The sequence below is a fragment of the Histomonas meleagridis genome, assembly GCF_020186115.1.
Source record: "Histomonas meleagridis strain 2922-C6/04-10x chromosome Unknown contig_23, whole genome shotgun sequence".
Lineage (NCBI taxonomy): Eukaryota > Parabasalia > Tritrichomonadida > Dientamoebidae > Histomonas > Histomonas meleagridis.
In genome coordinates, this window is record NW_027150820.1 from 127,982 (window position 1) to 141,005 (window position 13,024).

The 13,024-nt window shown below is 26.2% G+C and overlaps 2 protein-coding genes across 2 annotated transcripts; one reads left to right on the forward strand and one right to left on the reverse strand.

The window, feature by feature from the left end:
* Positions 1-305: 305 nt before the first annotated feature.
* Positions 306-1,631, forward strand: GO595_003683 (uncharacterized protein; the record flags this gene model as incomplete). Its single annotated transcript, XM_067916730.1, has 1 exon — positions 306-1,631. One exon carries the CDS (start codon positions 306-308, stop codon positions 1,629-1,631), a length of 1,326 nt encoding a protein of 441 aa, XP_067775970.1.
* A 415-nt stretch (positions 1,632-2,046) lies between these two features.
* GO595_003684 (viral A-type inclusion protein) lies at positions 2,047-5,802 on the reverse strand (the record flags this gene model as incomplete). The annotated part of the gene is made up of 1 exon (XM_067916731.1): positions 2,047-5,802. The coding sequence occupies one exon, from the start codon at positions 5,800-5,802 to the stop codon at positions 2,047-2,049; it is 3,756 nt and encodes a 1,251-aa protein (XP_067775971.1).
* Between the last annotated feature and the right edge of the window lie 7,222 nt (positions 5,803-13,024).

Here is a 13,024-nt window from a genome sequence, read left to right on the forward strand (position 1 = left end):
GAAATCATACATTAGCTCCATTAAAAGATGGGACATTTGCTCTTTTTGGGGGGTTTACTATTGACCCAACAACACAGGTGTCTGTAATGAATTCAAGCATTTATATTTTAGATATTGTCGGAAAGCGATATTCCAAAATCGATACTGTTTTTGAGAATCAAGGCTTTTCGCTTCATTTTTCCACAGTCATTTATGACATGTTATTCATTTTTGGTGATAGTGGTGGTAGTGTTTGGATGTTTAATTTTGATCAAAAAATTTGGATTCCATTAAAAATTCCAAATTATGACAAAAAAGTTATTTTTATGTTTGCTTCGCCTGTTTTTTCTAAAAACAAGTCGCTTCATTTCATAGATGATGAGTTTAAGATGTTATCAACATATCAGATATTCACTAATGACCCACCTGCAGATGTTCACAATCATCCACAGTTTATAAACTTTTTGCAAGACAACATTGTCTATGCTATTGATTTCTTCCAAACTTATGAATCTCCATTTCAAAGTGAAATTACTCACACAAAAAGACAGATAACAGAAAACAGAGCCAAGCTTAAGGACGACATTGTCCATAAGAAAATATTTTCTAGTGCACAAGTTGATTCAGTGTTGAATCAAATCGATGAAAATATTTCTACCATTAACACACTCTTCTATGCGAAAAAGACCAAAAGACATTTATCAGCATGTCCTAAGTCTCGTAAGTATAACATACCTTCTTTTATACAATTCAAAGAAGAATGTAAGAATTCAGTTCATCAAATTGTTGTTGACATTTATAATACCAAAGAAATGTATCAAAAAACCAAAAAGCTACTCAACAAAGAGGCTTCTGATCTTTCTAATGAAGTTGAAAAAGAAACATTTGCATTCTACATAAACAAATTCCAACAAAATAATGATAACAAACAAAGTATGGAATCGATTACAGAGTTTGAACGTATTCTAGAAAGCTCACGTCAGCTTGCAATCCAGATTGCCTATGAAAGATACCGCCTCAAAGAGGAGGCCGATAAATTGGACCAGGGCCCCCTCCATGTAAAGTATCCAATTTATGATGTTTTGGATCAAGTGTGGAATGTTCTAAAACAAGACGCGGAAACTAATGCAAAACTTATTGAAGCAAAGCGTAAACTCTATGAACAATCCAGCAAGTTATATAAACTTCGAAAAGAAGAATTAGAATGTAATAATTTAGAAGCAAGAGAAAAGTCAGCCCAAGTAGTGTTAATTCCAAATGAAGAACAAAAGATCGCTGAGTCTAGAGAGAAGTTAAATGCCTTCATTGAACATTTGGAATTATGTATTAATGATTTGAGCTCATCAAGTTTGGTTAAAAGAGAAGGCTCACCATCACAGAAACTTATGCGTGCTGTACGCTCGTTGAAGAACTTACAGAAATGGACAGAATCAAATAAGAAGAAAGTTGGAAATGCAATTGCTCCAAAACCACGGCAAAGAACTCCCAAATCTAAAGTAAAGAAACACAGAAAGAAGATGAGTAGTTGCAGCAGTACTGAAAGAACTGAAATTTCGGGCGATTTCTTTGAATATATGGGAAAAACAAACATGTTTCTAGATGATGTTCTTTTGTCTATGAAAAGAATAGATAGTGCTCTCGACATACAATGAATAAATGAGGTCATTATGCTTAGAATTAAAATGTTTTAAAAGTGTTTTTTGATTAGTAAAAACTCTTAAAAATAAAATGAACTTTTGATTAAAGCATATGAAAATTATTAAAACAAAAGAAAGCATGATTACATACGAAATAATATGCCTGTATCATCTGTACAATTTCAAATACACAAAGATTTATATATAATCCGATAATCAGGTTCATCAAATGTGGAATTTTTTATTTAAATAAAGAGAAAAAATATTTTTTTTTTTTATAACAAAGTATCTTATCATGAATGCAATATTATTTTATTTTATGAAAATGACACTATTTTATGGGCTTATTCAACCACATCGCATTAATCGTACACAATAATTATAAAAAATTTCACACCAAACATTAAAAAGATTTAACAAAAAGATTCATTTAGTTGACAAGATTAACAATTGGGAAACGTTTTGGTGACTTTTCCTTTTTCTCTTTATTTGGTTTTCCTTTTATCAAAACCGGCTCATTTTTTTGTGGCAGTGAAACCACGTTATATTTCAAATGTCCCGACAACTTTTGCATTCTATATATTGCATTAAACACAGTTGTCAACGTTAATACCGAAGGATTTTTCCTTTGTATCTTATTATTTAATATACCGTTTTGGTACATAATTTTTTCTGCTCTTAAAATTTCGATTTTTCTCCAATTTTGTCTTTGTCCTATAGTACTCAACAAAGCTTCTTCAAGTGCCATTTGTAATTCTTTCGGTGTTTTAGCAGTAGAGAATTGATCAGTCACAAACATATGTAATCTTTTAGCCCATTGTTCCCATTCTCTTGAAGAATTCTCATTATTATTTAAGAATTTTGCTTTCTTTATAAGTTCGTCTGCTCGTTTTCTATCTTCTTGAATTAATTTTTCTTTTTTAATTAATTCGTCAAGTTTTTCTTTTAATTGTTTAACCTTTAATGAGATTGATTCATTAGGTTGAATCGTAAGTAAATTTTTGATTATATTTAATTCATTATTTGCATTAATTAAACTTTTATTATTTTGAAGTTCTTGCGACACTTTTTGTAAAAGTGTCAAAATTGAATTCTTGGAAATTGGCACTTTTGCATCAAAGAATTCTTTAAATTGTTCACAAATTAATCTTAAAAATCTTTGCATTTCTTGAGTGTTTTGATGCTTATACTCTTCTATTTTTGTTTGATATTCAGTTTCTAATCCCATAATTTTCATTTTCATTTGAGATTCATAAGAAGATTTTTCTCTTGAATTTTTCTCTTCTGAAGTTTTCAGCTTCATCAAAGTAATTTTCAGTTCTATAGCTTGTTTAGATAATGAAGCCTTTGTTTCCTTTAATTCCGATTCGATTTGTGTATATTGTTTTTGTGCATTTAATTCCGATTCTCGTGATTTAGATAATTTATCTTTTAATCCACTCATTAAAGTTTCGAAATGAGTTCTAAGATCTGTCGCGCGTTGTGTTTGAAGATTACATTCTGATTGAAGTCGTTTAATCTCATTCCGTAATTGACGTTTGAGATTCTTTTGTTCTTGTTTAAATTTAATTTCATTATCTTCAAGATTCTTTTGTAAATTCTCAATTTCGGAATCTTTTTGATTTTGAAGTTCATTCATTTTCTCTTCAAAATCGTTTTGTTGCTTTTCAAGTTCTTCTTTACGTAGATCTTGAAAAGATTCGATTTCTTTGTTTTGCGAATCCAAAGTTTCTTTTATTTCTTTGTTTTCTTCAAGTGTTTGTTCAAGTGTATTTTGAAGTCTTAAAACTTCTTCACCGAAATCTTCCAATTGTTTAGAGATTTCTTCATGTTTAACTTTATATCCATTAATTTCATCTTCATATTGTTTACTTTTTTGTGACCAAACTTTCTTTTTATTTTTAAGCTGATGTTCTAAATTATGAATTATACCTTCATATTCATCTTTATTATGAAGATTAATTTCATTAGCTTTATTTAATCTATGTTCAAGTTGTTTAATATATTTCTCTGTATTTAAATCTTCATCATCTTCATCGACTTCTTCAATTTCGTTATTATTTTCATTATCATTAATTAAATCAATACATTTAATTAATAATGAATTATCATCATTATTTGTAGATTTACGTAATATGTTTTTAATTTTATCAAGAATTTTATTTTTTTCTTTTTCTTCATCAAGCTTTGCGGCTAAATCTGATGTAGTTTCATCAACTTTATCTTGTAATGTATTATTAGCTTCTTCTAATTCATATCGCATCGATTTCATTTCATTTAGAAGATGTTGAGTTTGTGATTTAAGTTCTTCACTAAATTTCCTTAATACATCATTAGCATAAGCTGATTGTTTTAATAATATCATTAATTCTTCATTTCGTGGGTTATCTATTTGTGATGCGATGTTTAATGAATAATTTGCTAAATCAAAGAAATCTTGATTTTCATTTATATGTTCTAAGCCATTACTTTTTATAAATGTTTCAACTCTTTGACATTGAGAAATTAAATGTTCTCTAAATGAAGGGTTATAATTTGTATCTATTAACCAATCTTGAATTTCTCCACTATTCGAAATTTGTTCCATAAATCCAAGTAAATTAGATATATAATTTAATATTCTTTGGTTTTCTTCTTTATATTCATTAATACTTTCATTTTCATTATTATCAATTTTATTTTCATCTTTAGTTTTACTTTCTTCAATATTCTTTTTAATGATCTCAATAACTTTAATAATTCGTGTGGAAATTGGTATTGTAGAATCATTAAGTATTTTAATTGATTCTTCTTCAGATTCACCAAGATATGATATCAATGAATTAATAATTTCTTTTTGATTAAATTTGGATTGTTCTGATTTAAGTATTTGTGATTCTTGTCGAACATCTTGTAATTGATCTATAAGTTTTTTATGAATTCTTTCGAAAAATGTTAAAGTGTTATTTTGTTTTTGAACAATATCAAATAATTTGTTCTTTATTTCGGATTCTTTTCGAAGATCTTCATTTACATTTTCCATCTCATTCGAAAGTTCTTGTAATGCCATTTGATAATATTGTATTTGTTGCTCTTGTACTTCTGATATATTTTGTGTTGAAGATAACAAACTTTGTTGAAGTTGAACTTTAAGATCTTCATTTTCTAATATTAATTTTTGATTGTCGAGTTTTAATTTTTCGGTTTCTTCCGATTTTTGCTTGATTTGCTCAATTTGCATTGAACTATCTTTCTTAACGGTCTCCAGTTTCTTCTTTTTGTTTTTGTTTCGGGTTTCAAGTTCTTTACATCGTTCTTTTAATGCTTTAATGTCATTCTCTAATATAAACGTCCGGGCATTTGCAGCATCATTGTTTTCTTCATATGAATCAAATGATGTTTGAATACTTGCAAATTTTTCAGTCATTTCTTGTAACGATTGTTTACTGGTGTCAAGTTCAAATTTTAAGTTTTCGTTTTCTTGTTTAAGTGCTTCAATTTCAAGAGATTGAGTGAGCGCTTCAGCATCAGATCTGGATTTACGGTCTGAGTTATTAACTTCAGATCGTTTATTGAAGTTAATTAAAACTTCTTCCATGTTATCAGTGATATTTGTAAGATTTGTATCGGAAGGTAAGTTAAACTTCTGAACTAGATATCGAATAAGGTTTGAGTTGGCTTTTCTATTTTTCTCGACTTTATCTTTAAGTTTTTCATTTTCAATTTGCAATTGTGAATTTTCTTTTTGAAGAGTTGCACGAGCAGCTTGGGTTGCTTCTGTTGCAGCTTTAATTGCTGCTAAGTCAGAAGAGTTTTCAAGAAGATCGTCATATTTCTTTTGTAATTTTGATAACTCCTTTTCCAAAGAAGAATTTTCATCTCGTAACAATGTGAGAGCAAATGTAAGGATTTTATATGCTTCAAGTACAATTGGTCCAGGACCTATCTTTGATGAGGGTTGAGAATTAGAAGTCTTTAAATCAGAAATAATTTCTGACACAAGAGAACGAATAGATTTAACGTCGTTTGGTTTTAATTTTGCTTTAGTGTCAAATGTTAAATTTAATGAATTTAACAAATCAGAAAGTTGCAGAGAATGTAGATAAAGTTGATTATCATCCTTTGACCCAGAAACATTATCGGCCTTGCCAAATTGTTCTAAAATATTTCTCCCTAATTCCTCAATATCTTTTTGGTTTTGAGCCATTATGTATTTTAACGTCCTTACGCTGGCGGTATTGTCAACTGACGGTTTTTTTGAAGTACAAAAACTCCAAAAAACTGTTCAATTAGATAAGTGTACACTTCTGACTGGTCATATTTTTCGTCCTTGTATAAACTTTTAAAAAGTGTTTCATAATATAAAACATACCTCAGAATTTAAGTTCTTAGTTCTAACAAATTTGGTCTATTGTTCATTAAACATTATATTTCTAAATAAAAAAATGTTTATCATGATAAAATTAAATGAATATGAATAGATGTTATCTTACTTTGGCTATTTCCCATCATAATATAATCGATTAAATAACCGTCTAAACGAAAATGACGAATGAATCCGGAAATATGTCGTTTTGTTACATAAAAATTTGGATATTGTTTAAATCGTAGAAAGATATGATGTTCAGCATTATTTCAAAAGTTTATAAACCGTATCAGGATGCCCCAAATGTAGTCTTACCAAAAGCTTTTTTTAGTTTGCTACATGTAAAGCTTCATTATTGATTTGTTATTTATTTCCTTATTTTATAAGATAATGAACAATAATTTTTAATAATTATTTAAATTAAAAAAATAATTACGATTGTTTACTTATATCGATTGAAGGATTGTTGATGTTTATTTTTTATTTATATATCTAATATGTTAAATTAACTTTTTCGGTGTTGTTGTCATTTTCTTTTTGTACAAGTAATTTAACTACTTCTGTATGACCATTATTTGATGCCCACACAAGTGCTGTTTTAAATAATTTCAATAATTTCCAAACATTATTTTGAAATCAAAAACTATTATAATAAATATTAAATAAAACACTTCAATATCTTTAGCATTAATATCAATTCCTTCTTGTTCAAGAAGTAATTCAACTGTTTCTATATAATTACGTTGAGATGCTATAATAAGTGCTGTTTGAAATAATTTCAATAATTTCCAAATATTATTTTGAAATAAAAAATTATTAGAATAAATTTTAAATATAACACTTTAATATCTTTAGCATTAATATCAATTCCTTCTTGTTCAAGAAGTAGTTTAACTATTTCAGATTGACCCCTTAAACAAGATCTCATAAGTGCTGTTTCAAATAATTCAAAAAATTTTGAAATGCTAATTTGAAACATAAAATTGTTGAAATGTATTTCATATGAAAAAAATAAATATTTTTTTCATTGATATCAATTCCTTCTTGTTCAAGAAGGAATTTAACGATTTCATATCGACCACTTGCAGATGCTCTCATAAGAATTGTATCAAATGATATAATTAAGTTCCTTATATAATTTTGAAACACAAATTTACCATAATAAATATAAAGTATTACAAATAAAAATTTTTACCATTAACATTAATTCCTTTTAATTCGAAAAGCATTTTTGCGATATCTGTAAAACCATTTTGAGCTGCGAGTTCAAAAGCTATTTGTTTTTCAAATCTTTTGAATGATCTTTAAATAATATTTCAGAATTTCGAATTATGAAATAAAATTCCAAAAGAAACATTTAAACTTCTTTTGTATTGACATCAATTCCTTCTTGTTCAAGAAGCATTTTGACAATTTCTGTATGACCATTTTTAGATGCCATCATAAGTGCTGTCCAAATTAATTTTGATAATTTCCAAATGTAATTTCGAAATACCAATTCATGAAATCAAATATTATATAAAACATATGAATATATCTATCATTAATATCAATTCCTTGTTTAAGGAGTAATTTAACTATTTCTGTATGCCCATATTGTGACGCAAACATGAATGCTGTTTGAAATAGTTTGATTAAATTCCAAATATTATTTTAAATTTAAAAATCATTAAAACAAATATTAAACAAAAAGAACAAAAATCTTTAACATTGATATCAATTTTTTCTTGTTCAAGATATAATTTAACTATTTCTACGTGACCTTCATAAGAAGCCCATATAAGTGCTGTTTTAAATGCCCTAAATAATCACCAAATATTTTTATATTATATGATAAATAAAATAACATCAATAATAAAAATTAAACTTTTTTTTCATTAATATCGATTCCTTTTTGTTCAAGTATGAGTTTTACAAGTTCAATATTTCCAGAAATTGAAGAGTAAATCAAAATTGTTTTAGGGATTTGATTTTCTTCAATAAAAAGTTTAATAATGAAAATGTTTCCAATTTTTGCAACATCTTCGATAATAGAAGTAGATAATTTCATTCCTTCTTTCAGTAAGAATAAGAAGATTTCAAAATTATAATATTTTATACATTCCTTTCCTAGCGAAGACAGGTCGTTGATTTCTGTTAGTTTATTTTCATATATATAATAAAATATATCATTTTGATGAAATTTTATTGCTATTTCAAGTGACCCATCAAAAGGAATATGACTTTCTTCACAAAAATGAATAATTTGATTATTTCCACCTGCAATTGCATATAAACATGTACTACTTAAATCATCAGATATTATTTTATAACATCTAAAATCAGATGGATAGTTATCATTAAGCACAATATCATTTAAATCAGAACCACTTAACATTAAAAATTTAAAGCATTTAATCGATCCAAAAAATGCTGCATAATCAATAAGTGAAACATTTCTCTGATTAATATAAGAAAATCTTTCATAAAGAAATGGCTCAATTTTTTGATTAAAGTCAAAATTTGTTTGTGATGCAAGTTCTTGGAGTTTTTCAACATTATCATTTCGAATTGCTTTTGCAATTTCATTAGGATTAATACTTTCTTTAACATATTTTTTATGAAGTGCCCAATTATTCTTTTTAAGCTCACTCATATTTTGAAGAAAATAATCTTTAAACGAGTAAATATTTTCAAATAAATCAACTTTATCAGCTTGATATTGAATAAAATACAGAGATTCCTTAGGTAAATTTTTTGGATTAAGATAATTATGTTCAATCAATTGTTCAAGAATATAATTTGTTTCTTGGCATTCTGCATGTTTTGGAAAAAAACTAAATATAAAGAATTTAAAGATATCAATGAGTTTGTACTCACATGTTTTTTCCTTTTTCCCAAATTCGAGCATAAGTTGTAGATAAATATCAAAATCTTTTTTTTGAGAAATAAAAGCTGAATAAATTAATTGACTAAGAACAAGTCTATGAGAGAATGGATAATCCATTTCTATCATATTCATTATAGATTCTGCTGTTGATACAATATTTTCTTCTTTTAAACTAAAAATAAGATTTCGAAGTGATTTAACTTTAGAATAAAATTCTTGAAAATTCTTTGTAATTTTGATATTAGATACAATTCCTTCAGTTATACAGGAATTTGGTGGTATTTTTTCTGTTGATTTAGGCTCACTGACCGAATTACCCATAAGTGAAGTGGTTAAAATTTTTACGAGATTGAAGGGAAACTTCCCTATATATCAAAAAGTGAAGTTTTGAATGGTGCACCATTCAAGTGTTCTGAGGTTTTGAGAGCATCGGTTAGTCTGGATAAATCCCGATAGAAAGAAGTGAATAGAATTATCTCTCTCGAAAAAAATTGTTAAATCATCGTTGTGTGCAATATATATATTTGAGATTTCATCAATTATCACATTTTTTTATATGTTTGTTTAAAATTAAAATTAAAAATTAAAAACAAGTTTATTAATGTGTTTTTCTGTTAAATAATACTCTTTGGTTTTGAGATTTTAATAACTATCTAAATTTATGTTTAAACAGATTTTATAACGTCGAAATATTGCCTAAAAATGCACTTGAAATGTTTCCACGAATTATTTGCTTGATTTCTTCTTCGATTTTTTGAGGAAGCAAAAATATTTCTCTGTTTTCCGTTTGAGTTTCATCACCAACAAGTGAATTTGTATCAATTACAAAATCAGTTTGGAATCCGATTGATTTAATATTACTTTGCAAAAATGATTTAATGAAATTTTCTTCTTCTTTTGGAACAATATAATTATTATTTAATTTATTGACTTGATCTTCTTCAACTTTTTTCATTTCTGTTTTTGTTTCTTTTTGTTCAAATTTGGTTTGATCAATTGAAATATTATTTTCATTATATTCAATCGATTTAATATTACTTTGCATGAATGATGAAATAAAATCTTTTTCTTGATGTGGAATTGTATATTGTGTTGTTTCTTCTTTATGTGATTTGTTTTGTTTTGGTGAAACATTTGATGATTGATTACTAGATTCAAGATTTAAGTTATTGTAATTTATAATATTTGAAATATTTGAGAAAATTGCATGTGAAATAATTCCATAAATATTTTGATCAAATTCTTTTTCAATCGATTTTGGAAGTGGATAATGATTTTCTATTTCTTCTTCTTTGATATTAAAATCATTTTTGCTTTGTGTTGCTAAATCATTTGAATTTTTGTTTTCTGTTTTTGTTTCTTTTTGTTCAAATTTGGTTTGATCAATTGAAATATTATTTTCATGATATCCAATCGATTTAATATTACTTTGCATGAATGATGAAATAAAATCTTTTTCTTGATGTGGAATTGCGTATTGATTTGTTTGTTCTTGTTTATGCGTTTTACTTTCTTTTGATGAAACATTTTGTAAATTGTTTTCTTCCTTAAATTCATGATGATTCATTGTTGTTATATTGGATATCATTGAGTTTGAAATGTTTCCAATAATTATATTGTTAAATTCTTCTTCAATAGAATTTGGAAGTTTGTAATAATAAGAATTTTCTTTTTTGGGTGTTTTGATTTCTGGCGTTTCTTTTTGGGTAAAATTATTTGAATCAATTACAAAATTAACATTTGCAAAGCCAATTGATTTGATGTTGCTTTGAATAAATGATGAAATAAATTGTTTTTCGCCATCTGGTATTTGATATTGATAATCTTCTTGAATTTCTTCTTGTTCTTCGATATCTTTCGGTTCAATTGATATATCGCGTGATTTAATTGTTTCTGATTTGTAATTATTATGATAATTTATATTTGTGAGATTAGTTAAAATTACATTCGTAACATTTCCTGTTATGTGTTGTTTGATTTCTTCTTCAATCAATTTCGGAAGTGTATATTCATTTGATGGCTCAATAGTTTCTATTTCATTTTCTTTATCCTTTTTAATTATTTCTTTGGCACTTAAATTATTTGGATCAATTGATATATCATTGTTATTGATTCCAATCGATTTAGTGTTACTTTCAATGAATGAAAATATAAATTGCTCTTCTTCATGCGGAATTTGATAATATATATCATTTTCTTCTATTTCTTTTGGCTCAATTGAAATATCGCGTGATTTAATTTCTTTACTTTTTTCATTATTATGATAATTTATATTTAAAATATTTGATAAAATTGCATTTGAAATATTTCCCGTTATGTTTTGTTTGACTTCTTCTTCAAACGCTTTAGGAAGTGTGTATTCATTTTCTTGTTGAATTTGTGTAGTCTTCATTTCTTCTTTAAGTGGTTCTTTTGTTTCGATATTATTTGGATTGACCAAAATTTCATTGTTACTAATGACTATTGTTTTAATATTGCTTTCAATGATTGAAGAAATAAATTGTTTTTCGCCATCTGGAATTTGATATTGATAATATTCTTGAATTTCTTCTTGTTCTTCTATTTCTTTCGGTTCAATTGATATATCGCGTGATTTAATTGTTTCTGTTTTATAATTATTATGATAATTCATATCTGTAAGATTAGTTAAAATTACATTTGAAAGATTTCCATTAATATTTTGTTGAATTTCTTCTTCAATCAATTTCGGAAGTGTGTATTCATTTTCTTGTTGAATTTGTGCTGTTTCTTTTTCTTCTTTAAGTGGTTCTTTTGTTACTATATTATTTGGATTGACCAAAATTTCATTGTTACTAATGACTATTGTTTTAATATTGCTTTCAATGATTGAAGAAATAAATTGTTTTTCGCCATCTGGAATTTGATATTGATAATATTCTTGAATTTCTTCTTGTTCTTCTATTTCTTTCGGTTCAATTGATATATCGCGTGATTTGATTGTTTCTGTTTTATAATTATTATGATAATTCATATCTGTAAGATTAGTTAAAATTACATTTGAAAGATTTCCATTAATATTTTGTTGAATTTCTTCTTCAATCAATTTCGGAAGTGTGTATTCATTTTCTTGTTGAATTTGTGCTGTTTCTTTTTCTTCTTTAAGTGGTTCTTTTGTTACTATATTATTTGGATTGACCAAAATTTCATTGTTACTAATGACTATTGATTTAATGTTGCTTTGAATAAATGATGAAATAAATTGTTTTTCGCCATCTGGAATTTGATATTGAACTTCATTTTCTTCTTGTAAAATAACATTTTTCTCCTCTTTTTTATTCTTTTCTATTAATTCATGTGATTTAACATTAGAATTTTCATTGTTTAAATAATTTAAATTTGCATTGTTGAAAAATGCATTTGAAATGTTTCCTCGAATAATTTGTTTGATTTCTTCTTCAATTATTGGTAAATTATATTCATTTGATACTTCTTTATTAGTAGGTTCAAGATAGAAATCATTTGCTTTGTTTACTGTTTTGATCTTTTCCTTTTCTTTAATATCTTGATATTTGATATTATTAATAGTTGAGAAAAATGCACTTGATATATTACTATTAACCTGTTGATTAATATATTCTTCAATTGATTTTGGAAGTTCGTAATTGCTTTCTGGTAATTTATTCAATGTTTTGTTTTCTTCTTGTGCAAAATTGTTTGAATCAATTACAAAATTAACATTTGCAAAGCCAATTGATTTGATGTTGCTTTGAATAAATGATGAAATAAATTGTTTTTCGCCATCTGGTATTTGATATTGATAATCTTCTTGAATTTCTTCTTGTTCTTCGATATCTTTCAGTTCAATTGATATATCGCGTGATTTAATTGTTTCTGATTTGTAATTATTATGATAATTTATATTTGTGAGATTAGTTAAAATTACATTCGTAACATTTCCTGTTATGTATTGTTTGATTTCTTCTTCGATTGAATCAGGATGACTATAAAATATTTCCTCTTTTGACGTTATATTTTGTTCATCTTTTTCAACTTTTTCAGGAATAACATCGCTTGAATATGATACTTTTGTGTTATTTGGACTAATTGTTGCAATATTTGTTAAAAATACATTTGAAACATTTCCGTAAATAAATTGTTCAATTTCATTTTTAATTGATTCTGGAAGTTGATATTGATTTTGGTTTTCTTTTTGTTTTTGTGTTATTTCAGATT